Below are 21,605 nucleotides of genomic sequence, written 5' to 3' on the forward strand. Positions count from 1 at the left end.
CTTTCGATGAAGAACAAAGATAAAATAATTGTATGAGGGCGATGTCCCATTGAGCGGAAATCTATAGCGGAACGGAATGTGCGGAACTAGCTCGACCAATCGTAACCATAGAAAAAGCGAAGGAAAGAAAACGGAATGGCTATGATTGGTCGAGTTGGTTCCGCACATTCCGTTCCGCTATATATTTCCGCTCAATGGGACATCGCCCTGAGAGTTGCGAACGGTAACTGGGGGAACTTGTCCATTTTGGAACGGTGGTTGCAAGTGCTGCCAGCTGGCAGTAAATTTGAAACACAGCCTTAATACGTCATTGCGCATACGTCTCGTACATACAAAACTTGAACTATATTGTTTACATTTTCACACTTTAATGTTAATTAATATTCTTTACAGAATACAGATTTCATCTTTTTCCCGTGTTTAATGTGACTAAAATAGTATCGATATAGTCGAGAATAATGGCGGCTACTGTAACTGATGTACAACAACCGGATTATGGAATGGATCGTCAGATGCAGGTTAGAGATCTAGTGTTTTTTATTTAACATGTATTTTTATATATTTACTATATTTATATAGATAAATATCGATTGTATCGAGTACAAGAAGTGCTTTGTAATTTAAAATATAGAGCTCAATACATGTAAATAATTAAAGACTCATTTTGTAAATTTATATGTTATCTAATTTGTGCAGAGGGTGTCGTTGACACCAGAGGAAATCGCGGTATTTCAATCGTGCATGAAAAATTCAAGTATTGTCATGCCAGCTGTTGTTGGTGCAGTTATTGGATATGGAATTTTTGGAGTGACTCCGTTTCGTGCATATGCAAAATACTCTGCTGTAATTGGTGGTATGTTAGGCTTCGTATCTAGCAGATTTGTTGCCGCCAAGATGTGCATAGATAAGGTGGCGTCTATGCCAAACAGTACTCTCAAGGATAGATTAGCAGAGTTGGGTTATTATGGAAGAAATAGGTTCATAGGGTATTGTTTATGAATGGTTTTTGTTTATACTCCTGTTGACAATTTGTAGCAAAATATTTATTTCTTATGTTTATTTTTGTTTAGTGAGAGACAGTATCAAAGTTTTCAACCGCCAAATGTGCAATCCGAAGTTCGGGAATCATCATCTGGTCAAATAGTCTTTGACGATTATCCACCGATGACTTCTTATGACGCATACTCTAGTTTTAATGATAGTAGTGAGTTTGGTAAAAATATGTTTAGTTTCTCTACAAATATCTATGTGATAATTATAACTACACAAAGTATGTTTAAAGGTGATGTTCGCTCCGAAGAGACTGATCTAACTGAACCAATAAATCTACAACAAAAAGGCGTCAGTTACGACGAGCTGAGGCACAAAAATAGAGAAGAGTTCTATAAGAAAAACAAGCAATGGTATACTCCTAAAGCGCCAGAAAGTTCTCCAGTGGAGACTAAACAGTTTTCCGCGCCCGCCTATTCGCCACCGATGCAGGGAAAAACTAACAAATATGGCGACGTGTGGGGTTGAAATTGAGTTGCTTAAATTAGTGAAATTTTGTGTGTACATAATATTTATATGTGGCACGCCCATAGAAATTGGTATTGCAAAATATGTGAATAGAATCGAAAAAAATTTAAATTTTATATATTTTAAATATAGAAACATATATATATATATAAATAAAATATTAAACAATTAACGTATATAAACAGCCGTTCGTGTTAAAAAAAGTCAGATTCCGCACGGCGAGTCGAAGACCACATTCTTACCACCTGTAAAGCGACGCGTTGAATAATTCACAAACGTAATAATGGAAACACGAATTGTAACTCGCACATTGCCGCTCGTAATTGTACCGCAATCACGAGCGCGCGAGGAACAAACGGCTATGAGTCGGCTAATTGATAGATGACGCCAGTCTATAAATACGCGTAAACGCAACTCGCTCGCGCGCGTATGAAAGGCGGCCGTTAACAAAGCAGCGCGGTGCGTATCGATACCATGTAATACAAATGTCGCGCTTACTCTTGTATCCATCATTAGGATATGGTGTCATCCCGTGAGGCTTAGTCACCTTGGACACGTACCCAGAAGAGAAAACTTCGCACACTTCCCTGTCATAAGAGCCGTCGCCGCGCGCGCCCGTTCCCTATACTTTCCATAAGTTAAGCGGATAATTGCCGTTCGGTATTTGCCATACGCACGACTAATGTTGCGCGACCCATCCTTCTTCCTTCCCCTATTACGTGTCGTACCGATTTTATTAGTGACGACCGCAGAAGTCACATATATTTTGTCATCGTTCGCAATTTGCTTTTACTAGAATTTTTTTAATCAAGAAACGCGTGCAGCAACATATTCGACTTAATAAAACAAAAGTCCAAAACCTACATTTTGCAATTGTCAATTTTCATCTTAATATTTCTCATATTTTGCATGTGTGTGTGTGATAACGATTGTGTATTTTGTTATCATTTGTTGAATTCTGCAACATTTTTCCATAAAAATTTCACGCAACATGATTTGATTGACGTAATGTCAGCGATAAAATTTCCTAATCTCTCGTAAAATATTTATTACGTAAAAATAGAACGAATAGACAATAATAATGATAGAGTAACGACTACGTAAAGTGCGTTCTTCTTTCGCGCGTAATTCCCAGGTCCCGTAAAAGTCTCTTTGAGTTTGAGTTATGACTTAACGAGCATTACGCGAGATCGTCGATAAGTATTTAATAGCGCGACGTTCTTCTTCAACGAAATTAAATCGATCGACTTCAATTCAATTTCATTGCGATCTCGTCGCGCGCGAAAGTATCGGTACAAATGTGCGTACTTCCATATATACTACACGCACGAGATGTGACACGAGATCGCTTCGCTTGACTTTCGTCGCGTAGCCGAGTAAGCCGGGGCACCCATTGGCTATCGGATGCGACCAATAGGCGCGAGTACTACTCCCATTCATAAGTCGCGCCGCTTCCGCAGGGAGCGGGGAGCGGCGGAACGGCGTGCAACAGCAGCAGCGCAGCAGCAGGAGCACACCACCTCGCATCTAGCAACTAATTGTAAGAGAATACTCCGAGCATTGAAATTCTCAACGCTCGCATGCGGCCGAATCAACGGTATGTAATTTACATACGGTCAGGTATGCAAAATTCAAGGATTATCGATACAATATGGATATCTTTGCGATTACACCACACACACAAATGCAGTAATTCAGAAAAAATAATAATGCAGCTCCGTATTTTTTTTGCGCGAAACGAAACGAGAAAGAGAAGTTTCCGAAACTCATAATCGCGCTCATTATCTCTCGCGGTAATTTGGTTTGCCCTAAAAACTCTTCTCAGAATTACGCGAAGATGTAATTCGCGGCTGTGGGTGTGTGTGTGTGTGTGTATGCGCGCGCGCGCGCGCTGCGTATTATATTCTGGGAGAAATTACGGGCGACTCCCGGTCTCAGGAAGCTTGTCGGAATTTCGAGCGGTGCGCACTCGTAAACAACACACATGTGTACGGAAACACACATGCACGTACATTACATTACCCCTCAATACACACAGTCGAGCGTCACGATTCACGTGCCTGGTTAAACGATCACGTGTAGAAAGGGGAGTCACGCAGGTGCAGGTCATGTGAAATATTTGCACTTTGTCGTAATTTGCGTAACCCATTGCATATATAATAAATCCGCCGCGCGCGGAGAGCTAAAGCGATAGAAAATCGTTTCACAATCCAAAGAGAAAGGGAACCTTTTCTGCCTCTTCGCGGCTGAAAGGAAAGAGAGGGCGGGGAGGAGGGAGATAACATACACACGCGGGGATATGGAGATGCATGCGTCGTGTCCCGCTGCTTCTCTTTCTTATGTGTGCGCGCGTGAATATCGCGAGAAGCGTGTCGCACCCGCGGATTCGAGATAAATCGACTTAACTCGCGACTCGCAGTCAATTCACGTGGGTCACGCGCGCGTGGTTCCGATTGCGCTCATAAAAAAAAACAATGTCTCTCAGATTAGTATAAAATAAAACTGAAGTTTCTTTATTATACGCACACATACTCTCACATTTTTAGCAAAAGTATCTCTTGTATTGCATATTTGTGAGTGCGCGTGAGAAACAAAAAAAGCCAATTTTAAGCGTACATGACAATGTGCAGATACAATCTTTTATTGCGTGAGCGCGTGGTCGAATTTTAATTTTCTTTGTTTTTTTTAATATCGCATAAAGAAATCTCGTTATTTCGCAAAATTCTTCGGTCAGTTTGGGTAAAAATTTTCACCTCTACGACTTTCTCGTTCTGTCGGAGAAAGTGATTCGAACCTGTTACATATTCTACTTGTATATCACACGTTGTATCGCGTAAAATCATCTCCCTCTCTCTCTCTTCTCTCTATTATTTTATTCTGTCTTTCGGCAAGCTTCAAATGATAGCACACAGTCGGAGATCACGTGAAGTGTCTCGCTCTCGTTTTTCGTTTATTTTCTCAATTTGCAATCGAGTCTTGCGATTGACACTATCGATTGTATCACATGTCGGGTGAGGTTAAAGTAATTCAGCGGAGCATGTAAGGGATGATTTGTCCCTGAAGAAAGGCGAGGGGTGTTCGACGCAATGGAAGAAAGTAAGTGCAGACATACGAGACGGCAAGGAAAGTGCAAAAAGGGTGGTCAGAGGAGAAGAAGGGAGACGCGGGCGCCGAGACAGAAGTGTGCCAAAGTCGGAGGAGGTAAGTAGGGAGAAGGGAAGGGGGCTCTCGATAGCTCTCGCGTCGATAATCGCGCACTGTCGAGACGCGCGGGCGGCAGCATTTGTCTCGTGTGTATCTTTGCGCGGCGAGATAAGGAAGCGATGATTCGCCGGACGCGCGTTCGATCGAGACGACGGAATTGTAAGAGACTGAAAAGGTAAAAAGAATAGAGGGAGGACACTTATACCGAAGGGGGAAAACAGTATATGCGTGCACCTATGGAATATACTGTCGATATGAAAACGGAGAGAGAGAGACGACGGAAGAAAAAGAGAGAGAGAAGGAAAAAAGGGAAAAAAACAGCAATCTTACACGTGAAAGAGAGATTGAAAGAGCGAGAAAGAGAGAGAGGGGGGAGGAGAGTGAGGGAGAGCAGCATTCACGGTGTCGGGACGGGGGCGTGTGCTCGATGGCCGCCTAGAACCGCTCGAATCGGTCGCGCCCGGGGCGTGAGCCAAGCGCGCGCGCGGGAAGAGCAAGAGAGAGTAAAAGGGTGGGAGGGAGAGAGAGAGAAGGAGAGCGAGCACGCGCGCAAAAGAGAGAAGCGACACGCGAGTCGCGGAGGGCTGCGTTCAACCAGGCAGTTACTCTGGAACCGTTGCCTTGACGACACGCAGTCACGCATGCGCATCCGTGACAGAAACCGCGACAATACGCGGAGCGCACCGAGTCAAAGTGTGCGCGCGCGGCAGTTTGTCCGTCACCCTCGCCTCTCCATATCACCGACGTTTCCACCACCATCGTCACCGTCACCACCACCGCGCAATACCACCACCACCACCATCACCACCCTCGCCTCTTCGTAAGTCCTCTGTTCTCTTTTTCTCTCTTTCTCTCTTTCTCTTTCTTTTACTCTGTCTCTCCGTCTCTCGCCGCCCTCGCCTCGTGGTCCTCACCGAGCACACGCGCGCGTCAACGCATTAACGGGAGTGTGCGCTGTCACCATCAGAGAAACGTCATTTCGCAGATCTCGTGGTGGCCGACCACGATCATCGGCCGCACTCGATCACCCGCTCGCTCGCGCGCGCGCGCGCTTCAGATTCAATATCTTGACGCGATATTTTTTTCGATGATTGTTTACGTTCTTCGTACGAGAGTTTTATCTCGTGTGTCACACGCGAAAATCGCATCCCGAAAACGAATGCGTGTTCGATCGTACGTCGCGAGTGTCGATCGGAGCGAGGGCATAGAGGTGCTTTAACGAGAAGTGGCTGTTCGAGGGAGGAGAAAGATGTTGCACGAGTGAAAAAGAACGTTCCGACGAGCTATCGACGATGCTGATCCGCTGAATATTACACGTCGTACAAGAAAACTTGAATTTTTAAAGTATCGATCTCCAGTGAATTATACACAGAGAAGTGATATCGAGCCCGAGATCGGACTTGTTTCTCGAGAGAACACCGATGTCTCTGTTCATGTCGTGCCGCGTTACCGCGAGAACTCGAAATAATATCGTAAATGACTGTTCGCGGTGCGAGCTCCAAGTCGGAGGTTTATTTTCTCTTCTCTCGTTGATGCTCTTCGACAGCGACGTCGGCGGCAACGTCGTCGTCGTCGATCGTGATACGAAAAGTAATTTATAACGAATCAATCTCGCGATGTTCGCAGCAAAGTTCGACAAGCGCTCGATTGTCTGGTGCGGAACAGAGTTTCGCGCACGAGACTCGTTGGATTTGACGTTGCGCGGGACGTCAACGCGATTCCGATACACATGATCGTTGCGATAGTCTCCTTGTATATCGTGTTAAGCGCGATTTCCAGTGTGGTCACCGTGAAGTAAAATGAATCTCTGTCGGTGAACGAAACCAACATCGTTTTTTTTTCTGGAAAGAAAATACATGACAAGAACCTTCTTCCCGATTGCAATTAAAATCCGAAGAGCACAACTATCTGAGATTGTGACGGAAAACGTATAAAGTTGACGGTCGTTTACGTCGCAATGTAAATCAAAAAAAGCGGCATCGTGAAAAAATTCAGTCACGAAAAAATGACAGCGTCTCCTATCCTCTGCTTTGAGAGATCCGTTTTTTAAAGAGAAAAGATTAAAAAAAAAAAAAAGAAAAAGAAAAAGAAATATTCTTTGTCTCCGCGGAAGATGCCAGCGTCGTCTCGAGGTCTTTCATCGCAATCTGTCAGAAGGGACAAAGAGTGATTTGTGAATTCCTGATATAAAAGGATTATCCAAAGGAGCTGCTAATCGGACTCCTCCTAGTTGCGCTTCCGCCGGAAGATGAGAACGTCACGCCGAAAACTTTCTTTGCTTCTTCGATCTATCTGAAGAAGAAGAGAGAAGAGATAATTGAAGAAGAGAAAGATCTTCAAGGATCGTCAAGGACTCGCGCGAAGGAAGGATCGGCGAAGATCCTCGTAGCCGTCGGCCGGCGGGCGCGAGGCAGTTTGGATGGTGCCGTGCGGATTGACCCTCGGCAGAACGACGACAGAGCTGGAGCCGGAGCAGCTACGCTTTTACGACTCTCCGCCGCCGCCGTCGACGCTGCCACGGATGGACGCGAGTGTGTGCTGTCTGCCCGCCGGTGCCGCAGCCGCCACGGGGGTTGTTGTCGCGCAGCATCCTCATCCGGCGTCCCTGCCGTCCGCCGTCGGTATCCAGCCGTCGACGTTACAGCCGCCCTACGTGGCCACCCATCAATACGCCGCCGATCAAATAGTGCCCGATCGGGCTCAACCCGACGGGCCCCTCGCGACCGTTCTCGGATGCGACGGCGCGCAGGACACCTGGCAGCAGATCTCGTCGTCGTCGTCGTCTTCGTCGTCGACGACGTCCTGCTCAACCGGGATCACCGGTGCCGTAACCGCCACTACCACCGCGTACATCGATTACTCGTGGCTGCAGATGCAGGTGAGTGAGAATCATCGTATGGTATTGATATTGTATGTTTAGACGTATGAATAAATATGACGAAAGATGTGTGTGTTTATCCGGATGGATGTTTACCGAATAGATAACCGTGTGAGAACGCAAAATCGTCGTATCGCCGTTGAATGAGGTAGCGCGAAGTTGATGTAATATTTGAAATCTGGCGTGAGAAAGAGAAAGAGAGAGAGAGAGAGAGAGAGAAAGAGAGAGAGAGAGAACGAGCATAGGTTTTCTTCGAAAGAAAAATTCCTTAGTAGAATCAAGTTTAATAACTGAAAAGAACGATATAACGAGACAGAACACATTGGAATAATAAATAGTCCTTCTTCATTGACAATTAGACGGGAAAAGATCGAGATTTCTCGACTAAAAGTTGAGAAAACTCGTTCGAAAAAAAAAAAAAACAGGAATTAACCGACGAAAGCACAATATGGTTTACGTAACTTTGCGTATATTTCTGACAGACGCCAGAATCCTTTACGTTAATTGAACGAAACTTCATTATGCGCGCAATATCGATGACGCAAATGTTAGTTTAATTAAACGGTAACGCGTACAGCGTCGAGCGTCGCTTACAAAGTAAGTTTCATTATTTTACGTGCGAGAGAACAATTGTGTTCAATTTTTTCTCCTTTGTAATAACAGATCTAAACATCGGCACATAGTACACCAACCGTCATATAGTGTCGTTCTGTACTGACTGCGGTGTAGGTTTTAAGATTTGTCATAAATCACATGTACACACAGAGGAGATTACAGGTTTTCAACGAGTTTGTATCACAACCGTCAATTCTACGCCGGATGTGTGATATATTCATTATCGACTCTCCGCGGTTACGTTAAAAAAAAAAAAAAAAATTTGTAAAGGATAATTAGTCCGAAATCTCAGTTATTTAATTTCGCTCACGTTGTGTAATTACATGTACATTCGAAGTTCAAGTCGAGCGGCGAATTCAAGTCGAAGCTGCCGCGATTTGAGTTCCGCAATTGTCGATTTTTCATTAGCGCATTGACGTACAAACTTCGTATGTACATTGACGATGTGTGTATCGGGAAAAAGATAACGAGACGGAAAAATGGTGGATATATATTTATGTTCTTAATCATTTCCTCTCTCTCTCTTTCTCTCTCACGTCAATCATACGCGCGGCTTATTTCGACTCGTTCTCGTCGTCGCTCCGCGGCGCTCGACGATAATGTATCAATTCCCGGGAAGCGTTAGATCGTAAAATAATAGAGCGGGAGTAATAATACCCATTACTATTATCTCGGTACGAGTGAGTATATACTGTGTATTCTCCCCTTATAGATGTTAGCGGCGTCTCCGCCAGCGTAAAGCCACGCTGTTGACAGGGTAAATATCCTTTGATACCCCGCCGTCCGTCTGGCACACGCGTCGTGTCTCGTATGTCTCTCTTTTCTACCTTTACCGAGAGAGGAGGTTATCTATGTGGCACGCGTGTGCGTGCGTGCGTGCGTGCGTGCGTGCGTGCGTGCGTGCGTGACCGTATCCGTGTGATCTCTCACGCAATGAACGAGAGCGTGTACTTTTCACATTACGAAGGTCGTTCCGTTCAAAGTTTCGAGAGAATTTTCGTAAAGGTCGCTATTTCGTTAATGAACTTGTTAACTTTGCACACACGAGCGTCTCGGAAATTATCGGGGGAAGTCGTTTTCGATCGCGATGTGTTTCGGTTTGATAAAGCATGTGTTCTTTTTTTTTTTTTTTTTTTTTTCACACAAGTATCTTGAATCGATTTTGTTTTCTTTCGCGCAAATAAATTATTCGAGTTTTGTAATCTGCGACAGAGTGGCTCATAAGCTAATGCGAGGCCGATTGTCACTCGTGGAGTTTTTCATGGTCACGATGATTTTTGTTGAAAGTGAAACGCGCGCGACAGTTCGGGCTTTTGCCGACTAAAATGTCGATCTACGTCTAATTTTGCGCAAGAAACACTTCATTATCTCAGCCGCGCAAACCGGAGACCGGTTTTTAATACCGTTAGAGACTTCTGGATAACCACGTTTGGCATGTAATATCGCAACTCGTATGCCGCGAGTATAATAGAAACCTTTTGATTTTATAGGGGAATTAATTTATATTTTATCTTTATGTGTGTAAAACACACCACCGCGCGAACGATATCGCTAATATGTATAAGTAAAAACACACGCGATATAGATGTTTAAGAGGTTACTTGTGTTTTTCCGACCGTGGATACTGTTGTGGATATTGCTGTGTAAACGCTTGCGTTAAGGTTATTAAAAAATAGTTTTTCCCGGAGGAACTCCTCGAGATAACAGATAACTTTATGATAACTAAACAAGCTCCGAGCAATGTATAAGATTGTAAATGTTCTCGTTAAGAGGAAGAAAAAAATGATCAAATTGCTTCAAAGAATCTGTCCGTAAAAGAGTATGTTCGGTATATTTGAAATACTTATACTCTTTTGCTCTATATTCTCTTAAATAAAATAATGTAAATAGATACACAATAGCAATATAAATACGTAACAAAAATGTATAATTTTTTTTTACATTTTGTAACTATGAAAATTATATTTTTCGCTTTGATTTGCGAAAAATTTTTGATTAGCTCGAGATACATATACGCATCTCGGTCTCACGCTATCGTCGCAGGCAGGAACGCTTGACTAGATCGCGACCGGTAATTAGCCGATACCCTCGGACGCAATCTAAACGCATTGTGACGCGTGTAAGATAATAAGCGGACGGAAATCCACGATTATTGTGCCGCCCGAGCCAGAAAGGACATCCCAACCACCACCGGACGAACCATTTCCACGGTTCACCGCCCTTCGTTTCAAAACTGCGTACGATTACCGTTCCGTCGCTGATTATTTCAGCCGTTGTATATATACGCACAAGTACACGAAGAGGGTGAAGGGAAAGAGGGAAACGCGAGTTAGCGCGGAACGAAGAGGTTAATGATGAACTTGTAAATCTCACATCTCTTTCAACCAGAGGAATCGAATATTATTGTTCGTTTCACGCACAACGCACCTTTGGCTATAAATAAACGATATTAAGATCGTTTGTCACTTTGCGTTGTCATCGGTTGTAAACGAAATTGATCTTTTTCGGATATTTGCAATGACTTCTCTCGATGGGCTCTTTCGTTCGTCATTGTATTATCCATAACCGCTAGTCAGTGACTCATGTCGAATTGCGCGCGCGCGCGAGTGGGTGTGCAGTCATTTACATGTATACTTACTTGTAGGTACTCAGTGAGGTCGACTGCCTATCGTCGGAATTGTATACTTCAACAATGGAGTTTGCACAAAAAAACCTTTCGTTCTTGCGGTTTTGTACTCTTTTTTTTTTTTTTTTTTTATTACATCATCCTCGACAGATCAACGATTGACTCTCTTCGACGTAAATTAATTAGACCTCAATTGAATTATCCCGCAATGTAACTACTTAATTAAATGCTGACATTAATGAAGAGAATGTTACAAGAATGTGTGTTTTTTTTCTTTCACTTTTTTCTGCGCTTTATTGTTACGCGCGGAAAAATTATTCGACGCATGAATAAAATATCGTATCGACGGTCGATCAAAAGGAAAAAATTTGGAGAAAAAGAAGATGTTACGCATTTCTTTTATTTTACATTTCTTTTTTTTTCTTTGTAACACCAAACTTTATCGGCGCAAACGTGAAAAGGCTCAAGTCGGCCGGAGCGATTTCAGAAATTGTGAACGAAATATACGTAGGTATAAACGCGCTCGCGCGCGCGCGCGTAAAACACCGTACGCATTAAACGTGCGTAAATATTCTATATTGTTACTTTGCTACCGCGCCGCTATTATTTTACGCTCGAGCACGTTGTAAATTTCCATATGTATGCACCGGTTGTTATTTTCTCCTTTAACGTTGCTTAGTTTTCCGCGGCAATCGTCGCTGCGATTCGTAATGTTCACGCGAGTCAGAGTGTGTAATAGTATAATGGCGACTTTTGTGAAAATTGCTCCGATTTTGCTCTCGATTATCGGTCAAGAAATCTTCTAAATATGAGAGAAGATAGAGTTTTTTTTTCGGGTCTTTAACTCTTGATCAATATGTCGCGAAAGTATTATCTGTAATTGTAACTGAATAAATGGCCGGATACTTAATAAAAAAAATAATTACATAATTAAACAAAGTATTTATAAACTAATAAATGAATTTCGTCGTAAAGAGCCGTTCGCAGGATGTTGTGCGGATAAATGTGCGTATAAATGTAAGAATACATTTTTCTATACGCTTTCACGTGTAAATTTTTCACGTGAGTTTTTCGAATTGAAATTTCAATTCTAAAAGTATTTATACATGTAAAGAGTCGGAAACTAATATTAAAAACAAAAACATATCAAAAAGCGCTTGAAACAATGAGAACTGTCGTTTAATATCTGCACCGAGAAAAAACATTGGTGAAACTCTTATTTAAGTCAACAACTTGCGGCACGGTCAGAGGTTATCCCAATCAAATATTCGTTAATCTAAAAAAAAAACATTTGTGTTATTTTAAGCCTCTTGTAGGCTTGAAGTGAAAAAACAAGTACTTCATGTTAACAACGCGACTGCGAATTAAATACATTCATTTTTGTGAACATTGCAGTGTTTTGTTTTCTCAGCGGTGCAATAATTATTTTTTTAAATCAATGTCCGATGTGTGACTGTGGAACAGTCGCCTTATGCTCGTGGGGACTCCATTGCGCTCGCTCTTGCGTTCGAATGAAGTTTCGGCTTCTCTTCGAAATCCCGATCGCGGGGATATACAATACAGGATTCACGCGTTGGCACGCCGACACAGTTCCAGCCCCCGGTGAGCTATCGTCGTTAGTTTAAAAGTCCGAGTGCACCAAACCAATGTTACGGACAATTTACTCGCGAAATTAGTTACAAAACGCTCGACCTATCTACCCATCAGCCGCTTCCTCTTCCTCCACGATAAATAGACGGCCGGCCATTAAATGCCGAGAGTGGAAGAAGAGTTATTGTTCGCGTATCGGCCATAATAGATTTGTATACGTGTGTATGGAAAATAACGTAGAAGAGCTTCGCGCACGCCCTGTTGTAGCGCGCGCATTCAATCTCGATCAATTCCGCATCCACGCCGAATGTATATTTCGTCTTTTAAGATCAATTCGCTTCGAGCGCGCACAATCGAACGTGAGGATCGGAGAACGAAGTAACTTCAACTTTTTTTATGCTATTGCACCGAGAAAAATAATTGTTTTACGAATTAAATTTGTATAGTTGCAGTTTGATCCATAGTTGATTCGACAATTATTTAATTGCGCTAACAAGATATATAGTTCATGTCAACCATTAAAATTTTTTAATCAAGATTTTGTGACATTGTATAGTAACGTTTAGTTGAACGTACATAAAAAAAAGTTTTGCCATTATATGGCTAGGAAGAAAAATTGTTGAGTCTATGGAATTTTTTGTCTCATCAACAAAACGTTTTGTTAGCAGAACAAAAATCTTAATAATAAATCTAGCAAATGTTGTTTTGCTGGTCATACAGTAATTAATTTCTTGCTATTCTGGCAAATTTTTTTTTCTGTGTCAGACTATATTAGACTAGATTATTATTTAAATATTTAGTTGAATAGAACACACATTTTGCGTTTCTCGATAAATTACTTTTTCAATTATTCCAAGTATGTGTCTCTTTCTCTTATTATTACGAATTAGAGTGTGCAAAATTACTTGCTACGTAAACATAGTTATCGTCACTTTGTCGCTTGTTCGATCAGTTTTTATTCAAATTGCAACTGGATACACGTATAATTAAAATATCGAGAGAAATCAACTAGCCAGTTGCCGCACAACTATGTTGATTGATTCAAACAAAGTCGAATGATGTGATTATAAATGGCGCAATTATAAACGATGATTAAAACTCTGTTTTTTTTCTTTTTGTTGTGCGACACAACCGAGCAAACGTGGCATTTCGCGATTTAAACTGATCGACAAAGTTTTATTACGAGTTCATTTTATTTATTCGCGTTATTATGCCGCGCACGTGATATTTTTATATCGGAAATATCCGAATCACGTTACATGTGATAATGGTCGCGCTTTATCATACAAAAATCGCCACTGTGATTCTCCGAGCTACGCGTGTATTATTAAAGCGTTTCGGTAGTTAACAATCGCGTAAAGCTCGTTACACGATCGCCAGGAAACAGATATGATGCGCGTCGCGAAGCGTGAAAAATACGAACGCGCCCGAGACGATTACACCCGACATATCCTGGGGTTGCACGTATAAAACGCCGATCCTTAATCCGATGACATTTTCTTCTCAACAAATTTCAAATTAATCTTTTGAGTTTTTCTGTCTCTTTATTCCTCTCTCTCTCTTCTCTACCTATCTCGTACTCTTCTGGTTTTTTGTTAACTGTGTGTGTGTGCTTATATCTAATATATTTTTAATAAGTTTTCTTTCAGTAACTTGATATTGGTAATTATTTTTTCCTTTTTGTTATTAGGTCGGCAAAAATAATTGCAGGTTTTAACCAGTTTAAAATAACAAAAACAATTATTTTTGAAACTAATATTTTATTGTCACGCGTTTTTTCTCGTTGATTCTCAGTCAGATATTCTCAGTACATAAATTTGCAAACTGCTTTTGTGAGGTTTGCGCTTGAGGGGAATTCTATTTCGGAGCTAAATAAAGCAAACAATCGATTAATATCAATCAATCAATCGATCTTTCTCCGCACAGGAGAATAAGAATGTCTATAAGTTAAGTGACAAAAAAAAATGTTTATTAACGAAACTTCAACTATTGAATTTTATTGAGAGTAAGGTAAGACGTAACGATAGCGGATGCGACGCAGCACGGGCGTCTTTAGCTATGCCATGGGGCATATGAAAAAGGAATATCAACCGCAAAGAGACCGTTACTCGTTCGACATACACCGGCCATTCAATCTTTCGCTCTTTAAGATTCGCGTGTAACAACTCACCGTCATTCTGTGATGTGCGCGTTACACAGAGAAGTGGTATAGTTAATATACCAATCAGAAAAAAAGTCGGTGTACGAAGGTTTCTTGTGTAAAGGAAATTGAAACTATAGAAGAAAATTGGCTTACAATGCGCGTTATACAATCAGGAACGCAATAGCTGCAAATTTGTCTCAATTTTCATTTGATTTTCCTCGTATGTTTTGTTTTTGTTTTTTTCTTTTACTCCGTCTTTTATTTCGACGAATATAGAGCGCACGTTGCGCAAAAACAATGAGCTAAATAAAAGCCGCACAGAAACTTTGATAATATAAAGAACTCGCGATGCTTTCCAACTAATGAAACTCCCGCCTTCAGTCCGGACAGGAAATTACTCCGGCAACATTATTGTGTACCGATATCTCCATTTACACGAGCGCGCTTGTGTGTGTCTCCCTTTTCGCGTAATTTGTGAATGTTACACCGTGAAACATCGCGCTATGTGTTTTCCCTTCTCTCGTTTCCAGAGATTTTAATTTGGATAAAATGAAACGAGAGTGAGAAACATTAATACACTTGGCGGTGACATTTCTCTTAACTAGCAAAAAAGAAAATAATATAAAATATGTGTATAATATAAATAATAATACATATGCAATTTAAGTGTTAATTTAATATTATTTTAAGTTTGTTTATCGATTTTTGCAATAAATTTAATCCTATAATCTTGTAATTAAACTCTGACATTTATGTCCGACGCGATTTTTGATTGGTTAAAACATTGCCAAAAGTGTGTAAAAATTTATGAAGATTTATTCAGCGTTTTAAATTAAGAAAATAATATTAATTTTGTAATATTTTTTTAAAAATTTTTATTTCTTTACAAAAATATATGCGGAATATAAAGATATATCGTTCTCAAAACTTGTTCGGATAACAAGTTAGGGGACTTTACAGGATCCAGGATTAACGCCAAGTTTCGGCTTCTATAATTTCAAAGAAGATTAATACGATTTTGTGAGTCAATGTGTCCAGACACGTTCGTGCGGACTTTTTTATTTAATGTGAAACATGTAAATTAATACACGTAATAATTGAGAAGAACGTTTACACGGAATGCGGAAGGTCCAGGTTTGACTCCTGGCCTTCTTGCGAAGAGATGTCTTCTTCGCAGTGAATTTTTTTAATTTCCATAGAGGCAAAGTGTATAAATTAGATATTTTATCTATATGCGATGCAAACCAAGCGTTCTAGATGGATTTTCAGTTTGAGTTTATTTCGTGTAATAATTGCGTGTAATAATTTTACACGTTTCAAATAAAATAAGAAATATATTTCGCACGAACATCTGCGCGACGCATTGATTCACAAAACCGAATTTATCTTTGCTAGTTTATTACATTTCTGACTTGTTTTCAACGCAAACAAACGTCATTCGATCGCTTTTTTTTTTTTATCATCAAGTTTAGCGATAAACACGCAGCACGACTCGCAATCTCTTTTCTGAATAAAATTTCTCTCTAGCTCGCGCATATTTATAGTTCAACAAAATCGTTACAAACAAAAAACGATTTCGCAATATGAACGAACAAGCTTATAAAGTGTACGCTAATCACGTGCTTCGTTTACTTCACGTAATAAATCTGGCGAGGCTGCCGCATTCGACTATGTAAATTTAGTTCTCTTCCTCTTCTGCGCGTTTTGCGCTTTCAGTTCTATGATTTACCGACAACGTGCGCTTCGTACGCATGGCTAACTTGAACCATACGCGAGTTCAGGTCAGAGAGAAGAGTTTCCGTGCCGATGGGATGCGCTTCGCGAAACTGTACTGAGAGAAAGAGAAAGAGAGAGATGCCTTTTCATTGGGTGAAACGAAAACAAATTATCGTAATAATGATATGCCATACAGTTGATCAGATAATATCGAATCGAGAAATATACAAAGAATGACACACTAATGCATAATAAATACGTAATTGTTTTTCTTACTTTTTTTCTTTTCCGTATTCTCTTAATGGGATTTTTCCTCTAAGTAAACCTGAATAAAATATTAATTGATATAAAATTTCGAATACGCAAAATCTTATGTCAGGTTTGCATATTCGCGTGTTCATTCATACAGACTTGTTTGTGACTCGACCTCGAGTTTCTCCCCCGAGTGGCCGGCGCCTCGTCGAACGCCGGAAAATTATCGCTGTTTAGCGCGCCGATATTTTTTTTATCGACGTTCGTCCGCGCGGGATAATCCCAGCGAGAGAGGGTAGGAGAGAGGAGGAGAGAACGGAGCCGAAGATGTGGAAGAGAGGAGAAAGAAAGAAGTTTTTCTCTTTTGAAATCGGTCGTGCGTGCAGATACAATAAGCGTGTTGTGTACGCGCCGCCGGAGAGGACACCGCACCGCTCCGTACCTCATCGTGTCATTGCATACTTAATGCAAAGCGTAAAGAGAGACGCTTTGTAGCCACCACGGAAGTTTCAAGTGCCGCACGGTGTATACGCATTAGCATTGCGCGAGCTAATGCCGAGGTCGGATTGTAAAGCATCGTGTGCTATTCGCTGTAATAACTGTGAAACGACGCCATGCTTTTCATACTAATGAGGCTGGAGAATTTAATAGCTCGATCTCGGACGCGCGCGTCGCGTGTCTCGTCGCGGCTTCGACAAGAATAAGCGCGTGAGAGAAAATTCAAGAAAAAAAAAAAAAAAAACAAATTCGTGCGTACACACGCGAATTCGCGACTCAAGAAATTTATAATCGCGCCCGATGCATTGTGTATATCGCACATATTCCGTGCGCGCGCGGATAGAGACGCGCGCGTAGAGAGATGCGCGCGTTAGTAGGTTTCGGCTTGGGTGGAGGCTGCTGCCGGCTGTTGCTGAAGCCGGCTCGGCTATATCCGCGCTATCGTCGTCGCGTTGCTCTTCCGCGATGTACCGTTACGCTCGCGGGGCGCCCCGGGCCTTCGAGGTTCCTTCTGCTCTCCCGCCCTACTCCCTTCTCTCTTCTCTTGGGTGTATGGGTCCTCTCTCTCTCTCTCTCTCCTTCGCCGTTTTACTATACGTACCCTGGCGTTGCCTTGCCGCGGAACACGGAAACGGGCTCCGGAGGCCTCGACTGCCCAGCGGGCGAACCTTGGTGCTCGGCCGCGTGTGCCGCGAGTCTCGGCGAACCTCGCCCCGTCTCACCATTCGTCCGTCTCTCGCCTCGCTTCGTCTCTCGCGTGCGCTCGCGCGACCTCGACGCCACGCCGAGCGTCTCGTATATCGCTTTGGCTTTCGTTCTAATTATCTCCAACGGTGCAGCCACGCGGGAGAGAAACGCGCAGATATACGTTACGTGCCGCCGAGATGACAACCTACGTGAACTTGGCACTCGATTTCGCATCGAATTATTACCTTCGTAATGCGAGAAAAAAAAACATGATATAAAAAAACAGACGCGGTAATTAAATCGGTAATCAAACGATTTATATGTGGAGAATATGGTTTTCTCTCGAATCAAAAGAAAAATAATTAAACTGTTCCGTGAGTGAGATAGAACAAGTTTTTTTTTTGTTTTTAAATTGCGCGAAAAAAAAAATTGTTATCGATTCATGTCTCTCTCGGTTCCTTTCCGCTGGTTAAGCGTATAATTCTTGGAAGAGACGCAGACAGACGACGCGTCGCGATGATGGTAAGAAATTTGGACGGCGGATTTTACAACCGGCGACGTAGACACTGCGCCACTTTCTCAAGCGACCGGTTACGTAAGCTTGTAAAGAGTAGTGACCCTGCGAAAGTCCCGCACCATTTCGCGGCTGGGAATATTCCGCGTCGAATGACATTCGACCGATTCAATGGTCAACACAACGGCACAGCGTCACGTAATGTCGACGCAATTTAATGCAGTTATAAACACGTCTGAGACTTATATTTTTATATATAGCGCAAATATTCAGTCTAGCGAAATAATTCAAGCGCCCCTTTATGTGGAAAATCGAACGTTTTCCGATACGTTGCTTGCGATTACGCATTGAGAAACGTCAGACTTCTTACCAGTATATTTTTACCAGGAAACTTATCGCGTAATCGAAAACATATGCATTATATTATAAAATACGTAACCTGGAAAGTTTTTTTTCGTCGTGTGTGTGTATGGAATTTAAATTTTTATTGATTTTTAAAAACCTGTTGTTTCATTATATAATTAGAACTTTGAATAATCGATATCGTTGCTTGGTGAAAATTTTTTCGCAAATTTTACAAAAAGATCCTTAACCTCGCGCGTTATAGCACGCTCGCCATCGTTGGTAGTGCGAGACCGCAGGAAGACCGGTGTGTAACGACTTTTAAGATGCGTACCGACGCGACGCGCATTCTACGTGTCTCTCGGGCCTGCGTAGCAATCGTGTCAGCGACGCTGGACACCGTGAAACGCATGTAAATCCCTTCCTCGGAGTGCCAAAGACCACTGAAGAAGACTTTAAGTGGCAGCGTGATTGCTGCTCGCTATACGGCAAAGCTATTCTTTTGGCTTCGCTCGTTTAGCGATGGGAAATTTGGAATTGTCGGTCAATTGTTTATATTTTCTTTGATATTATTTCACAAAATAAATAATTAACTGCCAAGTAACACGTAAGTTACTTAAAAAATTATACAATACACACACAGCAAGTAAAAGTAGAATTTCACGTGAAAGATTTTGAAAAATTTTGTTCTGTGACGAAAGCTTCGTGCTTCATGTCGAGAGTTTTCGAAGAGCTTCTTGTGCGAGGTGTGCACATTGCGCGAAATCGCATCAAACAACGACGATACATATCGTGTGGAAGACTCTCGCGCGCGCGTTTTACCCTACGCGAATTTCGCAATTCGGCCGCACTCGGGCGCCTGGGAACGGATTTGCCGATCGTTCGAACGTTGGCGTTTTCTCGCGCTGATTTTCGAAGACGCCTTTCAGAGTCGATTGCGCAAAGGATTCAGCAAACGCGGATATAGGTCAAGAAGCAAGATTGGTATCTGCGAGTCGGCGGCGCGCCGAGCGCGAGCAATAACCACCCGAGAGCTGGTGCTAAGCACAGCTAAGGTCTCTCTTCGTCGGTAGAGAGAAAGAAAGAGAGAGAGAGAGAGAGAGAGAGAGAGAGAGAGAGAGAGAACGGTCCCGCGTTTCAAGAGAAGGCCCTAGAGAGCCGTCTGTGTCGTTGTTGCAGCTGAGCGCGGAGAAGTGCCCCCGCTGACTTTCTAACGTAACCGAGCGCCTTCGTGCCTTACGGAACGAGAAGCTTACGGAAGAACAAAGAGAAGCTCGCGAAGTTGACCCGCTACGTCGCCGCGACCGCTAAAATTTTTATATTTTATACGTATGAAGACCACAGGAGAAGAACTTGATAAGTCGTATTTTCGTCATTTTCGAGGAGAACGGTTTTAAAAGTTCGAAACGTGTACACGTTTTATAAAAGCGCTTATATCTAAGGAATCTATCTAAGGAATTTCCTCGTCTCGGACAATTAAAATACTTCATTTTAACTACCAAATAACAATAACAATAACATCAAAAACAAAAAATAATCGAAAAAAAATAAACTTATCAAGTTCTTCCGTTGCCTTCATATTCAATGTTGCACATATAGTATCGGAGATCGGGGGAATTCGATTTTCTTCGAAGTTTTCACACACAAGAGTTTTATTCGCGGAGCGTATTTCTTATCTTTTGTTTTTATTTTACGCGAGTCATTGAACAAACTCATTAGTTCGATTTTTCTCGCGCGATTCGCAAAGTTTATTTAAAAGTGATTAGAAATCGTATATATCCGTATGTATACGCGCAGAAATCGCAGAATTTTTCCTCAAGTTCGCTTGTTTCGTGTGATAAGAGAGGTATGTCGAAGTTTCTCAAGTGTTGTGTGTGGAGTTATGAAACTCCGGTTCTCGAAGCGAAATCCTCTGAGTCTCTCTTTCTCTTTCTTTTTCTCTCTCTCTCTCTCTCTCTTTCTTATCTGCCGCGTCAAACACGTAATACACCGTATACACCGAACACGTATATATACGCTCGTATTGCACAGCGGCCAATGTCACATTGAGATTAGACTGTTTGCAATTACTCGGCTTTGCGTATTTGCACGCGATTATCCCGCGAACGATGCGTTATCGGGAACATAATCGCGAGGAGGATTTCTTGTCGCGCACACGAAATCATTCGATTGCGAGAAACGAACGCGTTTCCCGCAAGTAATGTATGTACGTGGCTACAAAACCGCGCGCGCGCGAATAACGTCCCGCGCGGACGGATAACGTCCGAAAATTCACGTCACAAGAACAAAACGATGCGGTCTCGATCACATCCCAACGAGAGATGTACGAGCCTCTCTCACGACGCAATTGTAAATTATAAGCACATTTTTGCGGTCACCGCGGATCGCGTATACACACATGTGTGCGCATATGTATACACATCGAACCTTGTAATACCGCGTTTTTTGATTTATGTCGTTGCCAGTGACTGAGTTGTAAACACGCGGAGTCGCGTAATAAGATAATTCTCTATGCTTGTGTATATATAGTCGCGAATATTTCATCCTCTTTCCGTGTATACATAGAACTTATCGTTCGCGTCAATCTCATCTCCGAGTTTTCTCATCGATGACTCGGTTTCCGCGAGAAGGATTATTTTATACGATATTTAAACGCACGTCTTTTCCTACCGTTACGATCTCTTCCCGATCGGTCCGGAGCACTCTGGCAGCTGTCAGTTCGAGCGCGGCGCCGCGCTCGCGCTCGCACGCTGTCACTTTCATTGCCATCCACGTGTCTCCGCGTAACGATAATCACCCGGTGAGTTGCCGGTCTTTTATTCGAAGTAATCAACGAAAGAGAAAAAGAAAGAGAAAGAAAGAGAGGGGGGGAGAGAAAGCTTACTTAACGGACACGCACCGGACTGATCTCTTTTCGCGCGCGTTAACAACATACTGCGCGCGCGCGTTGCAATCAACCTTGTCTTCTTTTGTTTTCCCATCGAGAGCGGAGATATAATAGCGGAAACGCGATTGAAAGCAT

At 42.3% G+C, this 21,605-nt stretch overlaps 2 protein-coding genes across 2 annotated transcripts in view; both read left to right on the plus strand.

Annotated features, from left to right (window-relative positions):
• The first annotated feature begins 280 nt into the window (after positions 1–280).
• On the plus strand, positions 281–2,379 carry LOC109856252 (OCIA domain-containing protein 1-like). Its single transcript, XM_020431306.1, has 4 exons — positions 281–518; positions 697–986; positions 1,071–1,204; positions 1,283–2,379. The coding sequence occupies exons 1-4, from the start codon at positions 459–461 to the stop codon at positions 1,516–1,518; spliced, it is 720 nt and encodes a 239-aa protein (XP_020286895.1). The 5' UTR covers positions 281–458; the 3' UTR covers positions 1,519–2,379.
• A 2,927-nt stretch (positions 2,380–5,306) lies between these two features.
• The window catches only part of LOC109856253 (zinc finger and SCAN domain-containing protein 4-like), a 41,902-nt gene continuing 25,603 nt past the window's right edge, over positions 5,307–21,605 (plus strand). The window contains exon 1 of the mRNA XM_020431307.1: positions 5,307–7,600. Within this exon, the coding sequence (XP_020286896.1) occupies positions 7,142–7,600 (459 nt within the window). The 5' untranslated portion in view covers positions 5,307–7,141. The remainder of the gene's footprint in view (positions 7,601–21,605) is intronic.

This window comes from Pseudomyrmex gracilis, unplaced genomic scaffold (assembly GCF_002006095.1).
Source record: "Pseudomyrmex gracilis isolate BER0280 unplaced genomic scaffold, ASM200609v1 scaffold_112, whole genome shotgun sequence".
Lineage (NCBI taxonomy): Eukaryota > Metazoa > Arthropoda > Insecta > Hymenoptera > Formicidae > Pseudomyrmex > Pseudomyrmex gracilis.

Bases quoted from the DNA above. Each gene is read 5' to 3' on its own strand.
- LOC109856252 (XM_020431306.1), top strand. From the start codon at position 459: ATGGCGGCTACTGTAACTGATGTACAACAACCGGATTATGGAATGGAT. The intron at 519-696 runs GTTAGAGATCTA...TAATTTGTGCAG, and splicing joins GAATGGATCGTCAGATGCAG to AGGGTGTCGTTGACACCAGA. The intron at 1,205-1,282 runs GTGAGTTTGGTA...GTATGTTTAAAG, and splicing joins CTCTAGTTTTAATGATAGTA to GTGATGTTCGCTCCGAAGAG.